A 26841-nucleotide genomic window follows, 5' to 3' on the forward strand; every position below is an offset into this window, starting at 1 on the left:
TGCTTGGGGGCCGAAAATCAGAATCCAAATTGTGATGCTGCAATATGTTTATATCTGCAAGGGGAATATACGTTGGTGTTCCATTAAGCTGCACAATGAATTTTGTTCTAACTGTGACTTCCCTATGTGTTCGAAGTGTTTTGTAGAGCACAACTGGTTTCACTTGATCGGCATAGTGTGTGGACTTGCTATATACAACTTCACTGTGGTGGACCTCCATTTCCCGTTGGCGCTGTACAAAAAACTATTGAATGTGAAGCCCTGCTTAGAAGACTTAAAGGAGCTGTCCCCTACAGAAGGAAGGTATAATGCTGAAGGACTATCTAGGCTGCTGCTCTGACTTCTAGTGGGGACTGGGAGGGGAAGGTGTTCATCTGAGAACAACGTATGTTAAACTGGTTAATGTTAGTTAAATAAATGACCTGCTCACTCGATCAAGTAATTAATTCTAGGGGCCCTGATCCACCAAAGTGCTTAAGTACATGCTTTATTCTAAGCACCTAGGAGTCCCATTGAAATCAGCGTACCCCCTCACGTGCATAAGTGGCTGACTGAATCTGGACCAGAGTGGAGTAGAGTCGTGGGGGAGGCTGCTTGTCTTTTGGAGCTTTCAGCAGCCACATGGGCATGTAGTGGGCTGCAGGTCGGGGTTCAAGAGATCTGGGTTCTAGTCCGCGCTCTGCTGCTGACCTGCTTGGTGACTTTGGACAGGTGACATTGCCTCTCTCTGCCTCTGTTTCCCCCATTCCCACCTTGGTCTGACTTATCAGTTAAGATTGTAAATTCTCCACCGTACAAGCTCTGTCATCTGTTCATTGCTTGGCCTGATGGGGCTCTGATCTCTGTCGGAGCCACCGTGAGCGACAGTGATGATAACCGGCGAGAAAGGCAATCAAATGTCAAAGAGGAATGGCCTCTCCTGAACACAGGGAAACTGAAGAGTTACTCGCTTAGCATTGTTTTTCCCTAGCTCTCACAGGTCGCAAGGTTCAGGTCACATGAGATTCTTGGTCTGATTATCATCTGACATAGATTGCTATGTGATTTTTTTTTTTTAGCTCAGAGTTGAACCATATTTAAAAAAAGAATTGATGGGGCAAAGCGAGAGGCCAGGAAGGTACAGGAGTCCTGCAGCCACATTTTGGGAGACATTGGTGGGACTCTAAAAAAGGGGACTATGGATGTGCCCCCCCTTCTGCAGCCCTCACACCTATCTTGTGGTCCTTCAGAGCTAGAAATCAAATGCTTTTTCCAAGCAGTGGGCCACTAAACAGGATCCTTGTTCTTGTCAGACACAGACTAGATTGAGAATTTGTAGTGCTTCATTTATTCTAATGCACACGTGCATATGGGAATGCATGTCGTTGGGCTCCTTTACACAACCCAGAATTTCTCTCTATCTTGTCCTGTTACTCTGACTTATATTATTTACATTCACTGCTGGGGTTTTTCCTTTAAACATAAAGCACAGAGAGTATTGCCTCTTGGTTGTCTGATTTGTCTCCTTCTCCTCCCTCCCCTGCCTGTCTCATAGGAGTCTTCAGCAGCTTTTAGATTATCCTGGGGATGATGTAGAAGAAACGTTCTGCCTGAACTTTACAGTAAGGCAAATTAATACCATTTGTCAGTGATGTGATTTGTTGTGTGGGTGCCCACAGAGGCCACAGACACGTGTGGGTGCTGTGGGTTAGACACAAACATGCCCATAAAATAAGTGCTGCATATTGCAGAAATGTTAAACTTCCTTGCGGGTATTCTACTGTTCTTGTGTATGTAGTCAAGAAGACTGCGCTGCTCAGTGGATTAGTTTTCGAAAGTGCTCAACTCCCGTTTTCAGAAATCACCTAGGCACTTAGGAGCCTGTGTCTCAGTGACTTTCAGTGAGGTGTAGGCTCCAAAGTCCCTCTTGAAAATGGGGCTTTGGCTCCAAAGTCACTTGGTTGCTGTTGAAAATGTTACCCCATACCCATCTTTTTTTTTTTTTCTTTTTCTTCTTCTCATAGACTTTAAGGTCAGAAGGGACCATAATGATCATCTAGTCTGACCTCCTGCCACTTCTATCATTCTGTTGTTGGTAAACAGTGCAGACTCCTTTTGTGACTTCAAACATTCACAGGGAACGATATTTTACTATTGTGTCAGACCTTCCTTGAGCCAAAACGCTGCACTACATCACGAGGACACTGGCTTTGGCAGGCTGAAATAGTGAGGCTCCAAAAGATTTTCTCCCAGCTAGTAAATGCAATTGATGGCCTCTGCAGTGGGGTGGAAATCCAGGAGAATCTCTGGTTTCTCTGCCTGGTCGCTCAGTCTGAAAACATGCCCCCAGAGGCACCTCGCTCACTTCAAAGTTACGATACCGTGGCAGGCCCCAAGCTGAGATGGTCTCACATGGAACAGGATGTTCTGGGTAGGCCCTAAATTTACAAGTAGGTGCTTATCACTGTCCTGTTTTATACAGAGGAGTATCTGGGGTGGAGATGGATGCATTAGTCCAACATCTGAGCACACCTGTTACTAGCAAGAAGACACGAAAGCTCCTTTCCCAAGGGGCTCTGATATAGCTGATATGGCCAGGTATTGGGTTGGATATTGTGAAGAAATCCTTCCCACCTCACTGTGCTCTGGGAAGGCTAGACTTCATCTTGTTTGATAAGGGAGGACTTTTAAAATAAAGCTGGCTTATAAATCTTGGCTCTAGAGTGAACCAATTCTGGGTCTAACACAGCCACACCCAGGTCTGTGCTACCATTCAGGGTGAAGTCAGGAGGCTTTAGCACTGATCCCATCCGCCTATAAAAAGAAAAGTTAAAATAACCTTATATAACTTCCCCCAAGCGCTTTTGTGCCTGGTTTCAGGCAAAAGGACATCTTTACTGCTGTGTTGATGCCTTGAACTGGATTCATAATTTTCCCCAAATGGTCTGAAGGAGATCTGTTTTGTGGCTCATTTGTACTGGCTGGCTAAAAATCTGGCTCATAATATTTTATCCATGAGACACTATAAAATAATATGATTATGTATGAAGTGCCTTTGTACTGCTGGCATTCTAGCTCTGTTATGAACAGAGACAAAAGTGGCACATCAGACTTATCAAGTGATCTGGTAATCTACTGTGAGAGTAGATTAATTGAGCATCCTGCATTGCCATTATTCAAAGGGGACTTTGTTGGTGCCAATACACATGGCATTGGTTAAATGTAATTTTTAGCAGTTATCAATCTCTTGTTTTTCAGCATGCGGTTGACTTAATAGGGTGGCTTGGTTCTCTTTTAGGTTTGCATTTGGCTTTGATTGCAAATCATGATCTAAGAGCAAATGTTGAGTATGAAAAATGATGCAAGCAGAGAAGGGTGTCTGTGTATTTTTTTTTTCTAACTCATCATATCTGTTTTCCCAGCCTTCTTCCCTAGCCCTTTGTGTGTCAGTAGCTATGCACTTTACCTGGAGTGAGTAAAAGAACCCTGCACCCATCCTGCAAGCTTGTATGGTGACACACACAATGGGAAAACAACTTTTTTATTTTTTTTTAAACATAGATATGTAGAGAAAGCTATGGCGTGACAGAGCAGAAGAAGCTAATACCAGAAGGAGACAAAATTACTGTGCAGAAGGACAATAGGTGAGTTACTATCATTGAGCAGCCATGGCAACCGAAACGCTTTTTTGGTGATGCCTACATCAGTGGGCACATGGATGATCACGAACTGAGACAGGGGATAGATAGGTTAACGCAGGGGAAATGTTGGGCCAGACTTTGAAAAGATGTCAGGACCCAGTGGGTCCCATTTCAGCACTTAAATAAGTGACCAGATTTTCAAAAGAGTTTAACTTCCTACCCCTTATTGTTAAGGCCTGGTGAATGACCCTCACCCCATCTCACCTGCACTCTCTGTATAAGGCCCTATCCATCACTTAAGCCCATAATGCAGCTGCTAATCTCCCTTTGCAACTGATTATGGGGGAGACCAAATACGAAAACACGCATCAAGACTGTAACAGAAGACATAGACGTCCATATAAATGGCCCTTCCAAAGGCCTGAGCCAAAGATGACACTTGAAATCGTCCGTTCCAGAGTGGAGGGATTCTCTGCAGAGAAGGCTGCCATTCTGTCTGGTATGGAAGCAGACATCATATGCCTGCGAGAGAGAGAGAGAGAGAATAGCACCATACATCCCTGGCATGCATATAGGTTCGAATGCTGAATGCAACGTTTATGGCAGCACAATACTTGCATGTGATAAAAGGCTGACGAAAAACAGTGTTATGAAAGATCATGGTATCATGGCTGAACTTGACCAAAGCAGTACTTTCTGTTACATGTGAACAGTTTGCATGGCCAACTGACTTCCGCCTGACAGAAGAAACATGCCTTTTCATAGGTGACTTTAAGAGTCACCGGACCATCTGGGGACACCCCAGCAATGACAACCATGGGGAAGAAGTTAGGAAGTGGGCAGCAACAAACAACCTGACTCTGCTGTATGACCTCCCAGGACAAATGCTCTTTCCAAAGTGCCTGGTGGAACAAGGGGATATATCTAGCTCTTGCCACTTCTGAAAATGCAGGTAACTTCAGAAGGGAGGTCATGGCAGCAATCCCAAGATTGTGGCATAGGCCAGTGCAAGTCACAGTAGAGGCTGCAGTACAACCCAGGAAAACAAAGTACCTGCCAAGATTCAACCTCACAAAGGCTGACTGGGAAGACTTTACCTCTGAATTGGATGAATCCATCTGTATAAGTACTGTGACACACGAGAACTCTGGAGAATTTGTCTTGCTGTTGTGGAAGATTGCTCAAAGAACATCCCAAGACATTGGACGTTATATGTGTGGACTTTCAGAACAAACCCACCAACAATATAAAAGTTATTCAGAATTGTTGACTCAATGAAGAAACCACTGGGCTTGGGGAAATGCTTGTGAGAGAGATGACAAAGGACGGGTGCAACTGCTGGAGGTAGATGGTTGAAACAACAAACCTGTGGCACAATAGCAAAAAAGGATGAGTCACCCTTCGCAAGCTGAACCCGGATGGACAACAACCAAAGCACACTGCCATAGTCTGTCCCAACCAAAGTGCTCACTAACTCATCCTAAATGGGAACCCAGCCCACAAAGCACAGTGTGAAACAAAACAATTCAAGTGGGAGGCTCACTCACTCCTCAGAGACAGCAAAGTCCACAGTGAAACAGCTCAATACTGCGGAGCTCACGATAGCTATGAAAATTCTGAAATGTGGAAAGGCAGCTGGATGTGATGGTGTATCTAATGAACTATTACTACACCTAGGGCACAAGAGCACAGAAGTATCTACCTGATTTCTTTAACTCTCTTGTACGGAGACAGTGCAGATACCCAGGCTGTGGAGAGAGGTCAAAGTGGTTGCACTACTCAAACCACGTAAAGACCTTAACGATGCAAAGATTACTGTATCCTTATTGCATTACCAGTATCCTTATTCTGATCAACCTACAAGTTACATAAGCCGATGAATATAAGTAGAATAGTTTAGTTGAAGGGCAACTGATTTGATGACCAAGCTGATTTCCGCCCAGGATGTTTATGCTGTGGCCAAGTTGTAAACCTAACTCAATAAATTGAAAATGGCTTTGAAATCTGCAAAATTACAGGGGTAGTGTTTTATAGGTCTGTCCGCTGCTTATGACACTGTGAACCATTGTTCATTTCTTCTGAAACTGGCAAGAATTTAGAGCAATATTAAGATGGTCCAGGTCATCTCCTCTCTGCTCAAGAATTGATGTTTCTTTGTTGAGATGGATGATTAGAAAAGTAAATGGCGAACTCAACAGAATGGGTTGCCCCAAAGTTCAGTTCTAACACCCTTGGTGTTTAATGTCTACACAAGTTACCAACCAGAATTCCCCAATGTGTAAAGATTTATTTATGCAGATGATCTTTGCATCGCCACCCAGTTGAAAAGATTTGAGGATATCAAGCACATTTTAACTGGCTCCCTGTGCATAGGTCAAGAATACTATTGAAACACCATCAGGCCAAGAGAAAACTCCAGATATTGGGGGATGATACAATCTTTGAGCATTATAAATATCCATTGTACCTTGGGGGTCACATTAGACTGAATGTTGACATACAAAGAGCACATTAAGACGTTGAAAAAGAAAAGTGAACTCCAGGAACTGTGTACTTCAAAAAAAAATTGCAAATACAAAATAGGGAGTTGGTCCCAAAACACTCAGAGCAACCAGTGTTGCCTTGTGTTACTCATTTGAGCAGTTCTGTGCACCATTATGGTCACACGTGAGCCATGCACACAAAATTGATACTGACCTCAGTCAGTCCTGTGGGACCATCACAGGGACTTTGAAACTGACTTCTACACTGCCTTGCGGTGATTGCACCACCATCAGTGAGCTTGATGCTTTCAGTAGGAAGGCCAGAGAGACAAAACCAGGTGCATGATCCAAGGCACTCATTGTATGGATGCATTGCACCACCCAAGAGGCTGACGCCCAGAAAGAGCTGTGCCTCTGAAATTCCTCACCACAAAATACCACAGGGGAAGGCTACAGAATAACAAAATGGTGAGAGAGGCTCCTGATCCTGGAGAACCTGTCTCCTTCAGAATAACTGCCCTCACGCACTGACCTAGAAGGAGAACGTTGGTATGCTCTAAACTGAGTGAGAGCTGGGGTGGCAAAGACTGGTAACAATATGACTAAGTGGAAGCTGAGGAAGGACCCCAAATGTGAATGCGGAGAGCTTAGGAAACACGTGAACACTGCCTAAGGCAGTGCCCTCTGTCAACAGCTTGCACCTCTGAGGTACTGTTTAAGATAAGCGATAACACCAGGTCTTGGTTGTGGTTTTGGAGCTAGATGATGATGATGAGCTGCTTATGTAGTGTATAGAGCACTGAATGGTCACTCCACAAATGGTGATTTTCACCCTTGAAGACTAATTTGAGATTTTGCAGGACAAATACTGGACATGACAGTAAATTTACAGAATAAGGTTAAGTCCAGCAGACTTAGACTGTTAACTCTTTGAAGCAGGAACCATCTATTTTTATGCATGTCTGATACAGTGGGGCTTTGATCAGAGGCTGTAGGTGCTACTGTAAGACAAATGGTAATTAACTCCTTTTAACTTGAACCAGCTCTTTGGATTAGAACCAACACACCTACCTTTTTTCTTTTTTTTCAGCTATTAAACGGTTTTCTTCTCTTAATCCTGTAACTGGATTTTTACAAAGACTGTTTTTACTGGAAACGGCACATAATTCTTTTTGGGATAGTGAAACAGTGTGATTCAGTGGCTGCTCGTTAGCATGTTTGGGGATTGGCACTGGGAATCTTCAAGAAGTTGGCAAACTTGACAAAGTCCTTTTCTTCTAATCTGATTATCTAAAAAAGGGTTGTGATTGTTTCTCAAAGAGTTGGGAAGCAGAATCGGTAGCCCCAAGACTGGTGTAATGAAAGAGTTGTCTGTAGGCTGACTTTTTAGTAAACACTATAACAAACGTCTTAGGGTATGTCATCGCTATAGCAAAAGTGTGTTTTTTATCTCAAGATGACTTTGCCACTGTAAAATCCTAGTGGAGACCTAGGTCCACTACACTGAAGTAAAAAAAAAAAAAAAAATCCATGCCTTATCTCCACTGGGATGTAAATTATGCACCTTTCTGCAGTGAAGACAAAAGCTTAGGACACGTCTATCTTAGAGAAAGAAGTGTGTATGTTAGCTTGGTCTAGGGTAAAGCACAAATGGCTGTAGCCTGGAACAAACATTTGGGGAGTGTTCAGTTTAGTCTTTACAAATGTGTTAATGACCTGGAGGCTGAAAAACTCTGGAGAAGGTGGAGCCTGGATTAGACTTTAGCTCAATCAGTTTAGCAAATGCTGAAGTAGAACTGTTTTCTCTTGACTAGAATTCTGAAGGTATAGATTGTGCTAGCAAAGCTGAGCTAGCGTCTAAAGTCTAGTCTAGACAAAGCCTAGCTGGCCACCCATAGTCACCTGTCAGCACTACTGATTAATTTGCCCCTTGGACTTTTCCCTCATTGTTGAAAATTCATTTAGATCCACTTGTTTCCACCTTCCCAGGGTAAATAACACTTCTTGCTCATTATTGTTCCACATACCACACCAACATGCCCCCTCGGAGTGCAGATGAAACAGGATCTGGTTAACTAGTGACTCTCAGGGTTTCATTGCTTGATGATTTTCCCCTCCATTCCTCTCTGCTTTGGAGGCAGTGAGATAGATCTGCTGCACTTCCTTACCCAATAACCTGCTGAATGCACACCGTTAGGTATTTCATACTTCGGAACTGCTTACCTGGACATTGATATACTGGATATGTGGATAATACCAAAGAAAGGTGAACTGTGAAGCATCTGCAGTGATCCCTTCTCATAGTTGCCACGTAGGATTTTACATCAAAATGACCATGTTCCAGCCAACCTTCAAGTAAAAAACTTCTGTTGAAGCCACAGGGGCAGAAAAGGGATGTTGGGCAACAGATCAGTGTTTAGTGTCTTGACGTTATCAGTGGGAATTTCCCCAAGGGCTCCGTCAACTGTCAAGAAAACAACAATAAAAGATGCACACTGGATAAGCAATTTTCCCTCCCCCTGCTTCCTTATTTCAGGCTTTCATGTCTCTGTCTGTTGTTTCCTTTCTTTATTTTCTCACATTTCCCTTGTGCATGCTACCCAAGAGCATATATAAGAATCTCTTTCTCCCACTCTTCGGGAGGTCAACGTTTTGTTTTTTGATTGTGTCCTCTTCAGATAGAGACCCAGCTATTGGACTCTGCTCCATTTCCTGACTCGCTTAGCAAGCGAACAATAGTGTGAACTGTTACCAAATGTCACGCAGAAACAACTGCTGGAAGAATTCGGGGAAGTCAAGTCCACCCACATCCCAAAGAGCAGCCCACAGACAAGCTTTAGGAGGTCTCTGAGTTTGCCATGTTACTGTAGGGCGTACTGAAAACAGCTTTAAAGGGAATTATTGCTGGGTCTTTGCATGAATAACGTTCTTCTGAAAGTAGGCATTTGTGTACTATTCTGGTAAAAGTGTAGTGAGGAGAGGGAGGAGGGTGGAGAATAAATGTGTCCTTAGCAAGAGGTGGAGGAGTCATAATGATGCCTGGCGCAAGATTCTGGCTTTTAGTGCCAAAGGCTACAGGATATTGTGTTTTATTCCAGTATTGTTCTGGACCACCCTCAAAGCAAAACAGTGTGTAATTCTTGTAATCCGGGAGAAGCCTGCTACTTCTTGCCAAGCTCTCTCAGGGCTGGTCTGCATAGTTTTTTGCACCAATTGAATGCTAAGAAAACCATTTTACTCAAATTGGTACAACCCCTTTGTTGTGTGGACCCAGTTATACCCTATCAAGGTGTTTATAACAGGCTATACTCTTATACGCACATTTACCCCAGTATAAATGCATCCACAGTAGGGCTGTACCACTTAATAACTCCATCGGCAGCATTCTGCACTCAGCCACGTTCGGACAGTGCATGGAAGGTGTGGCTATCTCCTCCATAAATGGAAAATCAAAGAATCAACAAATTGTGACCCACCACAGACAACTATCCCACCCACACAACAAATTGTGACCCACCCAGCTACCCCAGAAGCATTAGAGTGGCTTTTGAATCTCAAGATTCAATTATAATCCCAGCTAATTGCTTTTTAAATGCCATATGAAAGAAGAGGATGACTCCATTGGGTTGTTTACCAATTTAGTAAGCTGGAGCAAAAACTGTGTGTAGAAATACCCTAATATTTTATTCTAATCCAGGGGTTGGCAACCTTCGGCACGTGGCCCGTCAGGGTAATCCTCTGGTGGGCCACAGGACATTTTGTTTACATTGACCGTCTGCAGGCACGGCCCCCCACAGCTCCCAATGGCTGCGGTTCGCCATTCCCAGCCAATTGGAGCTGCGGGAAGCGGCATGGGCCGCAGGGACCTGCTGGCCGCTGCTTCCCACGGCTCCCTTTGGCCGGGAACGGCAAACCACGGCCACTGGGAGCGGCGGGGGGCCATGCCTGCAGACGGTCAATGTAAACAAAATGTCTCGCAGCCCACCAGTGGATTACCCTGACGGGCCGCAGACCCTAGTTCGAATCTTTTCTAGATGACTTAATCCTTATGTAGAAACCATGGCACCCTCTACTGGGAATCTCCAATATTGCATGAGTTCACTTAACCATATTAGCATCTTTTAAATGAAGAAAATCTCACATGCATTTGTAGGAATAAACACTTCAACTGAGTCACTTTTTTCACCTTGCCTGGCCCTCTGTGTAAATTAGAGCAATGTCAGGGCTTCAACTCTGCTTCCCAGGGCCCCCTATCAATTCTTAAAAAGCCAGAAATAGCTGTAGCATGGGGCTCTTGATTCACAACACCCTCCTGCCCTCAGCTCTTCTACTTCTTCCTCCAGCCCGCCCTCAGCATACCCCCTACGTTAGGGGTGCAAGCAGGGCTGGCATACAGCTCTGACACCAGTTCTGCATTGACCATGGAGGCCCTTGTGCCAAGGATATTCTCGGGGAGTAATTTCTAGCTCTTTCCGAGCTCCTTTACACTGCCAGAGTGGTGTAATGAGATCTTAGTGTAACTAAGAATCAGATCCTTTGCCTTTCGCTGCTTTCTGTCTGTTACTTAGGTTAGCTGTTACTGGGATGTATCTAGAATTTCCTTGTATCTTTTTTCTTCACAGCCCTTAGCACACACAGCATGTGTGTTAATGGAAAAGAGATGGAAGTTATTGTAGGTTTAGACCAAGGCTTTCTAAAATAGGACCTCCAGTTTAGGCTCTTCTGAAGTGCTGAGCACCCAGCAGTTGCCAGTGAGCTCTGTCCAACAGGTGCCTAAATATAGACTTCTTAGGCTCTTCTTTTTGCAAATCTTGGCCATAGTCTCTGTCCCTTTGGTTTGACTCCCAGCCATGAGGAAAGCATCAACTCAGGGCATCAGGAAGCAGCAGGTCAGTGTAGAGAAAGTAGGAAATGCTGTGCTGAGTGACTTCCCCCCTCCTGCCCCAGTTCCCTAGACACTTTAATGGATGGCTGAAAGGAGCAGTAAGTTATTTCGTGCACGTCTTAAACATAGGGCTGGGAGAGCTGTGCTGAGGGGCTGATGTGTCCTAAGGAGACCTAATGCTGACTTCCGCTTTAGTGGAACATCAGCTGTAATATGGACTGAAATGTGCACAGCAAAGAGAAGGACTCCCTGCCTCAGCAGCTCCCAAAGGCTCAGCTGACGCCTAGCCCTCGATGCTCTGGGCATCTGGATGCTCTGCCCATGAGTGGGTCTGTCTTCATAGTGCACAGCATGTGCTATCTGAGGAGCTCTCCACTGCCAGTGGGTCAGACAGGCCTACGATGCCACTTGCTCTCTGACTCTTTACACTCGTGTGTACCATTACCAGAGAGCCTTGAGACATGGGGTGGACTGGAAGTGTTTCACTCCAGCCTCCTGAACAGCGTATCCATTTTATTCATAATACACAGAAGTCCCCTTTTTAGACCTGACTGAGCGTGTGTGCCTCTATAGCTTCCAGCCCACTGCGTCAGTTCCTGACAGTTTTTTAATAAAACACAGCAATGTGAATAACAATATTTTCTCTCTCCTCTCTCCCCTCCCCTTCTCTCAATACACCAGGCAGGAATTTGTTGAGGCCTACTTGAATTACATCTTCAATCTCTCCGTCCATGAGTGGTATATCGCTTTCTCCACCGGCTTCCTGAAGGTGTGCGGTGGGAAGGTCCTGGAACTCTTCCAGCCCTCAGAGCTGAGGGCCATGATAGTAGGAAACAGCAACTACAACTGGGAGGAAATGGAAGAGGTAAGCTGACATGGACATCTTTTCTGTTTGTCTTCTTGGCCACAGAAACCAGGAAGGATGGTCCAGTGGTTAGGGCGCTAGTCTGGGACTCAGGAGATTAGTTCCTCAATCTGACACAGACTTCATGTGCAACCTTGGGCTTGTCATATAGTCTCTCCCTGTCTTAGTTTCTCATCTATAAAATGAGGGTAATAGCACTGCCCTGCCTCGCAAACGGTGTTGAGAGGAGAAATCCACTGAAGATTGTGAGGTGCTCAGATATGATGGTAATAGGGGCCACATTAGTACCTAGAAGGTAGCTATCATGTGGGTAGTATTAAGTATATATCCATGATCTGGACACTGGGTGCCCACTGCAAAGGGTTCGGATGGGATAGAGCTCTCAGCCTCTTATGGGAACTTTCTCTTGTCTCCTCACTAGAGCACCTTCTCCTGGTTCCCTTGAAAGTCATTATCGCCCGTCAGCTTTCCTGCCACCAACAGAGGAAGGCAGGAAGAGAAGGATTTGCACTATCTTTGTTTAGGAGTGAAGTCTGGATTCAGTGGAGGATATGAACACAGAATAGCTGGTCCCTCTCTCAGGGGGAAATTCACCATGGGGCAGAGAGGGCAGCGGAAGGCCAAGAGTTTGAGTGGAACTCATGTAGTACACAGGGCTTGTGCTGCCCCTCTGCATGAGGGTGAATGGTACCCTCTAAATACAAGCATATAATCTAGTTTCTTTCCCTGTTCCACACCTTATAAGTAGTACTGGGCTTGTACTGTAGACCAGTGGTTTTCAAACTGCAGGTTGCGACCCAGTACTGGGTCACGGAATGTAAGGCACCGGGTTGTGGCAGCTCTGGTCACACTGCCAACCAGGCCGTTAAGAGTCCTATCGGCGGTGCTGCCCGGCTAAGGCAGGATAGTCCCTACCTGTTCTGACACTGCGCTGCACCCCGGAAGCAGCCAGCAGCAAGTCCGGCTCCTAGGCGGGGGGCCACAGGGCTCCGCACACTGCCCCCGCACCGAGCACTGGCTCTGCACTCCCATTGGCTGGGAACCAGCCAATGGGAGCTGGAGGGGGGGTGTGCTTGTGGGCAAGAGACACGCTTTGCTGCTTGCATGCCTCCGCCTAGGAGCTAGACCTGCTGCTGCCCACTTTCGCGGTGCCAGGACAGGCAGGAAGCCTGCCTTAGCACCCGTGCTGTGCCGCTGACTGGGAGCAGCCTGAGGTAAGCCCGTGTCCCAAGCCCCCGCTCTGAGCCCCCCTAAACCCGGAGCCCCTTCCTATACCCCAAACTATTCATCCCTGGCCCCAGCCCAGAGCCCTGACCTCCTCCTGTACCACAACACCAAGCTGCAGCCCTGAGCCCCCCTCAAACCCAGAACCCCCTCCAACACCCCAAACCTCTCATCCTCAGCCCCACCCCAGAGCCTGCACCCCAAACCCAGAGCCCTGACCCCTTCCTGCACCCCAACCCCTGCCCCAGCCCAGAGTCCCCCCCCACACCCTGAACCCCTCATTCTCGGCCCCACTCTGTCCCAGCCCTGATTCCCTCCCACATCCCAAACCCCTCATCCCCATCTTGGTTGGGTTGTGGGCATCAACAATTTTCTTCAACTGGGTCTCCAGAAAAAAAGTTTGAAAACCGCTGTTGTCGACAGTAAATGATCATGCATGGTATTATTCGTATATCAGCAGTTATTCTTAGATTTTTAAACTGTGCTTTTTATTAATTGAATTCCTCCTGCTTAGGATTCTAAGGAAGTGGAAGTTAGTGGAGGACCATCACTTTCTCTCATAAGCAAAAAGTTTGTGCCTCTTTTAACAGTGTGCCATCTACAAGGGGGACTACTCCGCTACACACCCGACAGTGAGAATGTTCTGGGAAACCTTTCATGAATTTCCCTTGGAAAAGAAGAAGAAATTTCTTTGTAAGTATCTTGCAGTGGTATTAGCCACGTCTTGAAATTGTAGACCCAGATTCGAACTTCAGCTGTATGGGTGAAATCTAGAGTAGCTACATTGACACTTGCTGCACAATCAAAGTGGAAAGGTTGGTGTCTAAATAATAACTACTAGCCAGAATAGTTTTTGCCTTTCTCCTCCTGTTCCTTTTCACTCCTGTGTTAAGTTTGGCACTAAAAATCCCTGTAGTCCAATGGTTCTCAAACTTATTTGGTTGTGCCCCCACTTCCTTGTGTCTTAAGTCGCTTACGCTCCCGCCCTCCCCTAGTACGTATATCGCCACCCAGCTCTGAAGGCAGCACTGTGCCTGCAGCAGCTCAGAAGTAAGGGTGGCAATTTGAAAAGGGGTATTTGTCAATATCGCTTTTCACAGCCTATTTTGCATGCCATTGCCACCCTTACTTCTCTGCTGTTGCCACCCCGGAGCTGCCAGCTGGAGCCACGGCGCCGCCTCCTGGTGAGAGATTGGGCAGGGGAGGGGAAAGGAGAGCCCAAGTCTGGGCTCCCAGTGAGGGATTGGGGTGGGTGGGGGAAAAGGGGAGCCTGAGCCCAGTCAGCGGGGCTCTGACTGTGCTGCTCCCCCTTATCCCACCCCCCCCCCACCTCCTAGGTGTGCACAGCCCTTCTGCACAAGCCCCAGCCGTCTAGGGCTGACAGCTAGAGCTCTTAAAAGGAAAAGAAAAAAAAAAAAGGCACACAGCTCACACCTCCCTTGACACATTCCCAAGGAAGGCATGGAAAATACAAAAAGGAGTAATTTCTCTCTAGTGGGAAGTATAATGCAGCTATGTTCCCGCTGTATACCGCGTAAGTACCCTGCTTCGGCAGGGGAAGCCAAAGCTGCAAATAGCTTTCCAAAGCTTTCAGTCCTGGTCAGCGTGGACTTTCAAGTGAACTCAGCGACCTTACCCATGATCAAGGAACTTTGGATATTGGCCCATTCCTGAAAATCCTTCAGCTAAACGTTCCATTCTCTAGTCCCTAAAGTCGAAACGTAACCCAGTTGTAATCTGCCTCCAGGAGACACATCATCTCTCTTTCTGCCAGCTGCCTTAACGTCAAAGGTTATGACCTTTTGCGTGACTCTCTGCATAGTAAACATGGCTGTGCTGCCTATGTTAGAGCCAATTTTGCTGGCACGGAACCACTCCCAGTTAATTCAGACCTCTATGATGCTGTGAGAGTTGATCATTTCAGAGTGGCAAATGTGTACAAGTCACCCGGCCTACTCCAAATGTTCTTCTTAGGGTCCCACACCATACCATCTACGCTGGAAACTTTACTAGCCACTGTATCCCCTAGGGTTACGGATGGTCTGATCAAAATGGAGTTGACATTTTTGACTGAGTCTCACTCCATGACCTTCACCTCATCCATGATCCAGAGCAGCAGGATACTTTTCATTCTGCCAGATGGAAACAAGACTACTTCCCTGGCCTCACCTCGATCATCAGTACACATAATCATTCATTTCAGGCTGTAAGCAGTGTACTGAAAAACTTTCCCCACAGTCAACATAGTTTGATCCTTATCAAAGGTGGAGTAATTGTACCTATTGGGAGTACCAATAAAAGCCCTCACTGGAATTATTAGAAGGAAAACTGGCCCAGCTTTACTCAGTTCACTGACTGCTACATCACTTGTATCCCACACATCTCCATTGAGGACACTTACATGTGGTTCATAAAAGCCATATATGAAGCTGCCATGGAGTCAATTCCAAAAGGTTGCTATGAGACCTACATTCCCTGCCGACCTGCGGAGTGTGTAGAACTCCTTCTCAAGCAGTATGTAGAGTGTGGTGCCCAGGCATCGCCACACATCTCTTGGACAACTTGAACTTCAGAGCTTCTGGAAGAGCAAGATGGGAGCAGGCTACTGAGGAACCAAACATATTGAGATCCTGGGCCCTCATCAGAAAAGTGTGGTGCTTCTGAGAAGCCTTCAGCAGAGCACTGTTACTCAATCTTTACGAAGAGTATGGCCACCCTCCTGATAAATGTTACAAACGTGGACAAGGACAAAATGTTCGAAGGAGAGGTGAAGAAGAAATAGCGACAGTACAAACAGTGAATACCAAAAAACAAAGAAGACCTCTAGCCTTTCACCACAGATTAAATTTAAATTGAAAACAGATAACGTCTATGGGCTTGGTAACCTCTCCCACAAATTCCTGAAGAACCTGGTAAAAACTAGCAGAAAATGGCTAGCCATCTTTCTGTCTAGAGACATCAAGGAGAATAAAATACTGAAGATTTGGGGCAGAGCAAAAGGAATAGCCCTGTCGAAACCTGACCACCAACTGCAGCATGTTACCAGCCCATCGCTTTGCTAAGCTGTGTGTACAAATTACTTGAAAGGCTTATTCTTCAAAGAATTGCCTCCTCCACTGATAGTATCCAAAGTGTAGATTTAAGCAGGTTTCAGATCAAACTGCATAATTGTCATCAAATCCTGGCAAAATTTGTCATACAGGTCTACTCTACTGACTGTCATTGGTCCTACCAAAGTGGGTTGTCATAGCTGTGGAATTGTTGCAGAGAGGCTACCTGTTCCAAGGTCTGTCTGCTTGGACAAAAGACCAGCTCCTGGAGGTCCCAAAATCATGGTTTACCTCAGGGCTCAGTTCTAGCACTAACACTTTTAAACCTTTTCCCAACTTACCTACCCAATGCCGCTGCCAGGCATTTTATCGATGCAGATGATAGCTGTTTGGCAGTACGGGACTGGGATTTTTCAGTCACCGAGGAGAAGTTCTGAATGCTGACATGAAAGAGATGGCCTGGTGTTGTAAAAGATGAAGACTTAAACCTCGTACCAAAAAGACAGTTTCCAGCTGCTTCCACATAGGCCACACCAAGGTCAATAAACTGCTCAGCATCTTCCTGAATGGGCATAGGCTGGACCAGGACCCAAAGTCTGTGTAAGTGTATCACACCTTCCCAAGACCTTGCTGAGCCAAGGGTTGAGCAGTGAGCAACCCCCGGCACACTGGAAAGTTGGTGCCTGTAGCTCCAGCCCTGGAGTCGGCGCCTAGACAAGGAGCCGCATAGTAACTTCTGAAGAGCTGCCCATGTGGCTCCGGAGCCACAGGTTGGCCATCCCTGCTCTAGTGTCTGGGCCACAGAGAGATTTGAGTCTGCAACCATCTGAACGAACGGACCTGGGTCTTTTTTTAGCTCAGGTAGTAGAGGCTCTTGGTTTTAGATCCAGCAGTCCCAGCTTCGGTCCCTGCTGCTGCTGACCCCTCAGGGGCAATGGAGAGCACAGAAAAGAGACAAACTTTGGTTTCCTTCAAGTATAGTAACAATAATAATAACAATAACTGGTACCATTCTAATCAGTGGAGGGTGAAATTCTCAAAGGCGCCTTTAGGGATTAGCTGCCGTTTTCACTCAGGGTCACCAAAACTTCATCTCCCTGCTCCTTTCTTCTCGTCACACATTCTTCTTTCCAAACTTTTCCTTGGTCCCTCCGCCAGCACCCAGATGGCTCTCTGTCCCACAGAAACCTGGTGAGATTAACAGGCCTGCTTTCCAGTAGCATTAATTACTCCAGAGCCCTGGGGTGAGATGCTAGAAAACTGGGCCATAGAACCGAATCCTGTAGAACATGGAGCTTTCCCCACCTCCCATGTTTTGGTTTCTAAGCTGTTGGCGGCGTGGCAGGGAGGAGGCAAGTAGAAGGATATTTTTGATTTTTATACAGGTGTCATCGTTAAGGGGAAACATTACTGCATGTCTCCCTTGGTGGATCAATGTGTAGATGATTTTGAAAATCTGCATGGCAGAACGATTGATGAATGTTTGATAAATGTAGCTCTGGAAGCTTCCCCTCTTCTGGGCTGTAGATGGCCCTGATGTTTTCATGTGGAGGCTGCCTGTTGTTTCTTTCACCATCTCTTCCCCCCCGCCTTTGCATGGATTCTTCTGGCTGAACAGCCTGCCTTCCCAGCACGCAGCCCCTCCACACACGTCACAACTCCTCTTCTACCCATTGCACCACTGGTCTACATTAGTAAGCCTCTCCCTCCGGCCTGACCTCATCTCCTGGCTACTGTCCTCTCCAAACCTCTCCCCCCTGGGTACTAGTAGGGGCTGTTCTTGTTCTTGTTCTTGTTGTTCTGTATCTATATCAGTTTAGAAACCATTGGTGCAAAGCCCATTGTGGAACCAATTATCCTGATGTAAGCCCTTTCATAGTAGTATAACTGGGTCTGTGCCGGGGGGGGTTGCACTGATTTAACTCTTCTAAACCAGTATAGTTAAACTGGTACAAAAAAAGCGTGTAGCCAAGCTCCTCTAAGTTTCCAAGCATGATGCTTGGCTCAGTGGCCACCCCTCCTTTTAACTAAACATCCAGAACTTGCTTGTGAACTCCCTTCCCGAGTCACTTACCCTTGCTGTTCTTAGCCAGCATCCAAATCAGCAGCCCTCGCTCTCCTGCTCCCTTCCTGGAGCTGTCTGAGTACCCTGGGCTGTGTATAGAGGAGAGATATACACAGCCCAGGGCTGAGGCTGGAGCAAAGGCCTTGTTGCAGGCAGGGGGGAGCTGTGGAATGTTGCATGCTGAGTCGCTGGCTCCGTGAAAGAAAATGAAACACAAGGATTGTGAGCTGTGAAAAGGCTCTCTCTTCCCTCAAAACACTGTGAAAACCCTTCCCCGTGGGAAATCAGGGTGGGTTTTAGATTTGCAAGTTGGTTGGGGCTCCTGTGTGTCAGTTCAGCACCCTGGGTGCCACTGTAACAGGAGAATCATGGTTTGTGTTGCATTTACCATGTGAAACCAGTTCAGCCACTTTTCTTTCTCTTACGGTGGTGAAAAATGGAGTTTGCTTTTAACAAAGGGTGCAATGGGAGGGCCAGAAGGGAACTGAAATAGAAACAACAAGTAGTGAATATGCAGCACCCTCTCCCTCCCCTCGACTTCTTTGCAGGGACCTCTCTGGTGGTCTCCGCTTTCCTTTTTGTTGGTCCTTGGCTTCCTGGGTAGGCCTCTTGTAGGGCCTGTGGTAGCAGAGAGGGATTTTCCAAAGCACTCAACGCTGGCCGAACTTTGCTTCTATTGAAGTCTATGGTAACTCTCCCGCTGACTTCAGTGGGGCCAGGTTTGGCCCACTCCTGCATGCTTGTGAAAAGCCCACCCTATAGTGCATGGTACTCCATGTCCTACCAGCTGCTGCTGGACTTCTCAACTAATCCTTTAACTAGTTGTTGGAACTCCGCAAGCTGAGGCTCTCAGACGATTTGGTTTGTCCATAGGCAGAGGGGTTTGTTACAGAGGGGAAACCTCTTCCTCTCCCCTTTTTTGGTCGTTTGTTCTGCTGTAGAAGTGAAGATGCAGAAGTCTGCAAAGTAAAACTGCTGAATTCAGCAGACCTTGGGCCCTTGTCCCCATAGAGCACTGTCAGCTCAGGCTTTACATGCCACGTGGGCAGCACCCCAGGCTCTGCATTCTTGCCAGTGCTTGCTGCCTCCTTTGCCAGCACACTTCCTTCCTCCTCCCTCTCTTGCCCTCTGATTCTCCGCAAAGCTGTACTACAACCCTTCAGGGTGAGTTGATGCCAGCGAGAAATCCAGAAGGAACCAGTGCTCTCGTCTGCTCTGAAGGCTGCACATATCTGTGTCCAGAGCTGTGCTGAGGTTCACACAGGGGGGCAGTCCATCAGCATTTTTGCAAGGCTAACATTCAAATGAGCAAGTGTTTCTTTGCCTGCGATGCTTGCTTAGTGGATGATCGGGGTGCTGCATATGAAAGATCTGGGTTTGATCTAGAGCCTGGGAGTCTGTTGTTTAAGGTCAGGACAACAGCTATTTATAACTGCCCTTGTTTATTTTCACATGACAGAGGCCAGGTTGCATATTTGTGGCGTTTTTTCCATGTTCCAGTCCAGTCTCTTTGTGGTAGCTCTGCTTGGCAAGCAGCCACCAGCTCACTGCTCAGCTGGCCCGGGGCACGGGGAGGAGGCAAGCCTGGAAATTGTTGTCAATTTATTTTAGCTGATTCCTTTTAACAAATCCAACATCACAGGGCCAGATTCCCTGCTGATGTCACGGCCAGCTGGGCAGGAGGCTGGGGACACCCATCAGCGGAGAACAGGGCCTGAAGGATAAGAATATCTCCCTGTATTTGAAAAGGTTTCAGGGTAAATCCTCCTCTTGCAATAACTAAATGCAGGTGGCAGAGAGTGAGTTTCAAATGATCAAACATTTGTGAGATGTCATTGTTTCGGCTTGGAAGAGGGGACAGCTTCCCGGGGGTGCCAGATGGAAGTGGGCGAGTGACACATGTATACACAATCCCTATGGGGCTCCTGCTGATTGCAGAGGGCATTTTCCTCGCTGTGTTTCCTGTTCCTCTCTGGTTTTTGTTACCAAAGGGCAGGGACAATGTTTGCCTTGCTTACAATAATAACTGCAGTCCCCTGGTGCTTTCCCCCCACTAGGTCTGAAAGGGTATGGGTAAGTCTCTTTGTAGCAGGGGGGCTGGCAGGGGAGGCAGAAAGGGAAAGGCCAACAGTACAAACCTGGGTGCCTAGGCACCTACACTCATATGTAGTGTTACGAACTGCCCTTCCCCCCCGAGCAATTCAATCATGTTTGAGAGAGACCAGCTGGTTTTAACAAGTTATTGAAAACTACAACAGGATCTAAATATATGGTCCTAAGTACAACTACATCAGGTAAGTAAGATCTCACTTCCTGCTGGGTGGTCCGGCAAGGCATGCCAGCTGCAGTCAGATAAATCTGTTTGTCGGTCTAGAGTCTGTCACTACTGCACCACACACCACCCAGAGACGCTCTTAACACACCCATATGTACTCTAGGCCAGTGGCTTTCAACCAGAGATACGCAGAGGTCTTCCAGGGGGTACATCAACTCATCTAGATATTTGCCAAGTTTTACAACAGGCTACAGAAAAAGCACTAGCGAAGTCAGTTCAAACTAAAATTTCATACAATGACTTGTTTATACTGCTCTGTACACTGAAATATAAAGTACAATATTGATATTCCAATTGATTTATTGTATAATTATAAGATGAAAGTGAGCAATTTGTTAGTAATAGTGTGCTGAGACACTTTTGTGTTTTTATGATTTTGTAAGCAAGTAGTTTTTAAGTGAGGTGAAACTTGGGGGTCTGCAAGACAAATCAGACTCCTGAAAGGGGTACCGTAGTCTGGAAAGGTTGAGAGCCATTGCTCGAAGCTATGCATGTGCCCTGTGACAGCACATACACAGCATCTCCAGACCTGCCTCCACCATCGCTCCCTCTACTGCTAGAAAATGTAGAATACTTACTAAAAAGATAAACATTAAAAACAAGAAAGGGTAAAAATGCCTCACCCCGGGGACTCAAGAGTGTCTCCGGGTGTGGCCTGTATGGGGGGTCTCCAGTACCATAACAATCCATCCCTCTTGGCTCGCTGTCGGATTTTACCAAGCTAGTGTCAGGCCGTACCCACATTTTAGTGAGTATCCTCATACCGCTTTTTCCTTTACCGTTTGGTTAATGCCATTTCCATATTGAATTGTAATGGCAGAGCAAATAGCACATTCCCAGCATCAAGATTGCAGTAATGCTTTGAATTGCAACTGTGAGAGCAACTGTGTGCATCAGCATCACTACCTGAACTTGAGCATTTTAAAGCATTCTGGTGGGTTGGCCAACCTTCAGTTGGATAGGTCCTGCAGATTCAACGGGCAGCTTTTGCTGTAATGATTTAGGAATTGGCAAAAGAGTAATTTTGGGAGCAAAAGTGGTATTAACCTCATGATTGCTAATGGACAAGCCTTAAAATAAGTGATTCAGCACTTTTCTGTGGACTTACATTTAACTTAGAATAATAACTAAAATTTATATCATTAACAAATGTAAAGTTAAACCAGCATTCCCCATAGTACATGCCTCCACAAGTACTTCAACCTCAATCATACCAGGTTTCAGTTGTTACAGTAAATTCAACTGAATTGGCAGAAAAGGTTTGCCATGCACAAAAAGACCATCTATTACTATCTGACAGGGGTGATCAATTATTTTTTGTCAAGGTAAGTCACAGGAGTGTATGTATTAGCAGGAATGTTGTAAGCAAGACACAAGAAGTAAATTCTTCCGCTCTACTGTGATACAGCCTCAGCTGGAGTATTGTGTCCAGTTCTGGGTGCCACATTTCAGGAAAGATGTGGACAAATTGGAGGAAGTCCAGAGGAGAGCAACAAAAATGATTAAAGGTCTAGAAAACATGACCTATGAGGGAAGATGAGGAGGGAGGGAGAAGAATTGTTCTTACTAACTTTGAGGATAGGACAAAAAGCAATGGCTTAAATTGCAGCAATGGAAGTTTAGGTTGGACATTAAGAAAAACTTCCTAACTCTCAGGGTGGTTAAGCTCTGGAGTAAATTACTTAGAGAGGTTATTGAATCTCCATCATTCGAGATTTTTAAGAACAGGTTAGACAAACACCTGTCAGGAACACAAACACCTGTCAGTCTAGATAATACGAGTCCTGCCATGAGTGCAGAGGACTGGACTAGAAGACCTCTTAAGGTCCCGTCCAGTCCTACAATTGTATAAGAGTTTCTATAAGTTCCAAATTTCTTGGTCAAGATATAGTCAAGATCCAGACTCCAGAGAACATAACAAGAATAATGATAATAAGTAAATAAAAAGATTTTGAGGTCCATTGAAAAGCCTCTGGTGGTTCAGATTTGGCCCACTGTCCTCCTGTTGACTACCTCTGCTACATAGGGTAGCAATTCTATATCCTAAATCAAGCTAAGAATCCATTTTTCCAATAGTATCCACTATTGTAAGCTATTCTATAAAATGAATTATTTTCTCCTAATATGATTTTGAAAGATAAAGTCCTCAGATTTCTGCCAATGATAGCTCAGACCATGGCCCCTCTACCACTGAGGGAGCTCGATAACTCAGAACAGGTCTCCCCACGTAAGTCCAATGCTGCTGGATCCAGATAACTTCAGCAGTTTCAAATAGATCTTGTAGCCATGATCCCACATAGTAGATGCCAGGATTCTCATAAAATACCAGGTGGTAACAATGTTCTCATAAAATACCAGGTGGTAATGATGTTCCCTGCACATGTTTCTGAAAAAGAACAAAAACAGAGGGCTTCTCGCCCTGCTTAAATCAATGACAGAATCTCTAACTTTTAGGATTTACCAAAGGGTTTTAATTATCCCCTGTGGTACCACTTTAACTGTCTTCCTTTTTGAAGTAAACGTACTTGATAGAGGAACTCCGCTTACCAGTAATAACTAGGGCTGTCAATTAATCGCAGTTAACTCACGCGATTAACACAAAAAAACAATAGACTACCAATTGACATGTATTAAATATTTTTAGATGTTTTTCTACATTTTCAAATATATTGATTTCTGTAACAACACAAAATATGAAGTGAACAGTGCTCACTTTATATTATTTTTATTACAGATATTTGCACTGTAAAAATGATAAACAAAAGAAATAGTATTTTTCAATTCACCTCATACAAGTACTGTAGTGCAATCTCTTTATCATGAAAGTGCAATTTACAAATGTAGATTTTTTGTTGTTGTTACATAACTGCACTCAAAAACAAAACAATGTAAAACTTTAGAGCCTACAAGTCCACTCAGTCTTACTTCTTGTTCAGCCAATTGCTAAGACAAACAAGTTTGTTTACATTTAGGGAAGATATTGCTGCCTGCTTCTTATTTACAATGTCACCTGAAAGTGAGAACAGGCGCTCTCATGGAACTTTTGTAACCGGCGTTGCAAGGTATTTATGTGCCAGATATGCTAAACATTCCTATGCCCCTTCATGCTTTGGCCACCATTCCAGAGGACATGCATCCATGCTGATAATGCTCATTAAAAAATTAATGTGTTAATTAAATTTGTGACTGAACGCCTTGGGAAGAATTGTATGTCTTCTGTTCTGTTTTACCCACATTCTGCTGTATATTTCATGTTATAGCAGTCTTGGATGATGATCCAGCACATGTTCATTTTAGAACACTTTCACAGCAGATTTGACAAACGCAAAGAAGGTACCAAAGTGAGTTTTCTAAAAATAGCTACAGCACTCAATCCACGGTTTAAGACTCTTCCAAAATCTGAGAGGGACAAGGTGTGGAGCCTGCTTTCAGAAGTCTTAAAAGAGCAACACTATGTGGAAACTGCAGAACACGAACCACCGAAAAAGATGCTGGTGGCATCTGACTCAGATGATGAAAATGAACATGCATCGGTCCTCTCTGCTTTGGATCGTTATCGAGCAGAACCCATCATCAGCATGGACACGTCCTCTGGAATGGTAGTTGAAGCATGAAGGGACATATGAATCTTTAGAGCATCTGGCATGTAAATATCTTGCGACACCGGCTACAACAATGCCATGCGAACGCCTGTTCTCACTTTCAGGTGACGTTGTAAACAAGAAGCAGGTAGTATTATCTCCTGCAAATTGTAACCAAACTTGTTTGCTGAGTGACTGGCTGAAGTAGGACTGAGTGGACTTGTAGGCTCTAAAGTTTTACATTCTTTTATTTTTGAATGCAGTTATTTTTTGTACATAATTCTACATTTGTAAGTTCAACTTTCATGATGAAGAGATTGCACTACAGTACTTGTATTAGGTGAATTGAAAAATACTATTTCTTTTGTTTTTTACAGTGCAAATATGTGTAATCAAAAATAAATATGAAGTGAGCACTGTACACTTCGTATTCTGCGTTGTAATTAAAATCAATATATTTGAAAATGTAGAAAACATCTGAAAATATTTAAATAGTATTTTATTATTATTTAACAGCGCGCTTAATCGTAATTCATTTTTTAATTCCACGATTAATCACAATTAATTGTTTTAATCGCCTGACAGCCCTAGTGATAACATAGGGTCCCTCCCAACAGGGAGAGAAGGCATATTCCCTTTTCCCTAGATGTTTTACCATTACTTGACTCCCTATGTCAAGCTCTATTCCTTTGTTATGGAGAAATCCTCTTTGCAGTTTCCATCTGCTTTCTCCTTGCTGCTGAGCTGCTCTTTTGCTCACTCCAGCAAGTCTAGTTTTCAGTTGCTCTAGAAATCTATCAGCAGACACTACTGCTTGCCCCTCTGTTGGAACAGGAGCATACCAGATCTCTGGTAACTGCATCAGTCTACCTGACATTAATTCAAATGGGCTAAATCTGGTAGAGGCACGAGTAGCTGCTCGAAGAGACATCAGAATTTGTGGTAATTGAATGTCCCAAATTCCTTTCCACTTTCAGTCACAATCTTCCTAAGTGCCTCTTTAATTGTGTGGTCTGACTGCTCCACGTTCCCACTGGCCTGAGGGTGGCAAGGGAAATGCTTGAGTCCATAGAGCTTGCATAGTAAATGGGATCCCTGGTCAGATTCAAGAACAACGGGAATTCCCCACCTGGGCACCACAGGTTCAGTGAGACACTGAGCAGTATTTAAAGCAGTGTTAGTTTTTACAGGGAAAGCTACAATCACAAAAAGTAGCCACTGTTATCAAGAGGTATTTATTTCCTCTACGTGTGGTATAATTGACTTGAACCATGGGATTTTTAAGGGAATCTTGCCTCTCCCCTGATCTGCATTAACCGCAACACACTGTCAGTGACTTCTGATGTTGGTCAATATCAGATTTTACAGAGGGCCACCAAGCTGTTTGCAACAGACTTTCAGTTGAACAAGCAATGCCCTGATGACCCCCTGGATCATGTGCAAGATAAATGATCTCACTTCTTAAATGTTTCAGCACTACCCACACCCACTAGCCTTGGGGCTTTGCAATGAGTAGCCCCCACCCCTTCAGGTAATATTCGAGAGAGAAACTCCTCCCTCACTAGCCTTTTTAAAGAGACATTTCAGAGTTAGACCTTTGCCCTGCTTTGCAGCGGGACTATCTGTATTTTCTGGCTCTTTGGTTTGAATCCTTGCTACAACATTTTGTTTTGGAGGTTGCCCGCAGGGTCCATTTAATGCTCCCGGTTTAGCTTCATAGTCAGCCCAAATATTCCATTCTGCCACGGGTCCTTTCTTTTGATGAGCTTTAACTTTGCCAATTAATTCTTCTTTTCAAAAGGGTAATTATATACAGGTATCATTCGGCATGTACTACAGATTACCATCTGAGCAACACACAGCGTTTTCTTTCCATTCTGGAAGCCAGTCCACTAGAGCCAGTCAGACCCATTGAGAATGGGAAGACTCGGATAGATCTTTTTCTAAAGAAACATTTTCCAAGACACAGCACGCTGCAGCCAAGTCAGCATACTGAGCCGAATGTGTATTACATTTCCTTGCAATCAGTGTCTGATTGACAGGATCTACAAATGCAAAATCAGTGTAGGCTTTTCCAGCTACGTGGGACAACCAGACCTGAATAGATTTTTGTTCAGAAAAGGAGTCTCAGAAAGGTACCTCTTTCGAGTGGTCAGCTGAGGAAGTGGGCGCTCATGGGGATTCCCATCTACCAATATAATAAAGCAGTTTTAGATGGTCCAGTTGGAGCCTCTACCTGCAAATCTCGATCCTTAGAGCAAAAGTCCAGCAAGCCAGCTGAGAATTTGATACCTACCCATCTTTAATTTTCCCAGAGAAAAGATATTTTACAGGGGTGCGGGGAGCCCTAAAGACAACAGTATTTAATCCTGTAAGAGACTCAAAATGCTGAGTGGCCCAACACACTACTAGAACTTGTTTTATGCATGCAGAATATTTTTTCTCCACTTGGCTAAAAAGCTGAGAAGCATAGGCAGTTAGTCTCTAAGGTGCCACAAGGTCTCCTGTTCTTTTTGCGGATACAGACTAACATGGCTGCTACTCTGAAACCTGTCATAGGCAATAGGTTATCCTTGCCCAACTGATGTTGCGTTAACACAACAGAAAGAGCAGTCGATGAAGCTCCTATTCTATAATAAAAGGTGTTTGTGGGTTAGGATGTGCCAGTGCAGTTATTTGGACAATTTTTTATTTTAAGACCTGTACTGCTTGACCATGTTCAGACTTCCATTC

At 45.1% G+C, this 26841-nt stretch overlaps 1 protein-coding gene and 1 long non-coding RNA gene across 6 annotated transcripts in view; one reads left to right on the forward strand and one right to left on the reverse strand.

Annotated features, from left to right (window-relative positions):
* Window positions 1-26841, forward strand: part of LOC125636077 (putative E3 ubiquitin-protein ligase HERC3) — a 145238-nt gene that overhangs the window by 76345 nt on the left and 42052 nt on the right. For all 5 annotated transcript variants that reach the window (XM_048848638.2, XM_048848633.2, XM_048848635.2 and 2 more), the window contains 5 exons: window positions 137-303; window positions 1535-1601; window positions 3541-3623; window positions 11670-11853; window positions 13668-13770. In XM_048848638.2, the coding sequence (XP_048704595.1) occupies window positions 137-303; window positions 1535-1601; window positions 3541-3623; window positions 11670-11853; window positions 13668-13770 (604 nt within the window). The remainder of the gene's footprint in view (window positions 1-136; window positions 304-1534; window positions 1602-3540; window positions 3624-11669; window positions 11854-13667; window positions 13771-26841) is intronic.
* On the reverse strand, window positions 3505-19069 carry LOC142071840 (uncharacterized). Its single transcript, XR_012668032.1, has 4 exons — window positions 18202-19069; window positions 11692-11834; window positions 8327-8567; window positions 3505-4142 (listed from the first exon to the last, which is right to left on the reverse strand). It is a non-coding gene; the product is annotated as an uncharacterized LOC142071840 (long non-coding RNA).

The sequence above is a fragment of the Caretta caretta genome, chromosome 4 (assembly GCF_965140235.1).
Source record: "Caretta caretta isolate rCarCar2 chromosome 4, rCarCar1.hap1, whole genome shotgun sequence".
Taxonomy (NCBI): Eukaryota; Metazoa; Chordata; order Testudines; family Cheloniidae; genus Caretta; species Caretta caretta.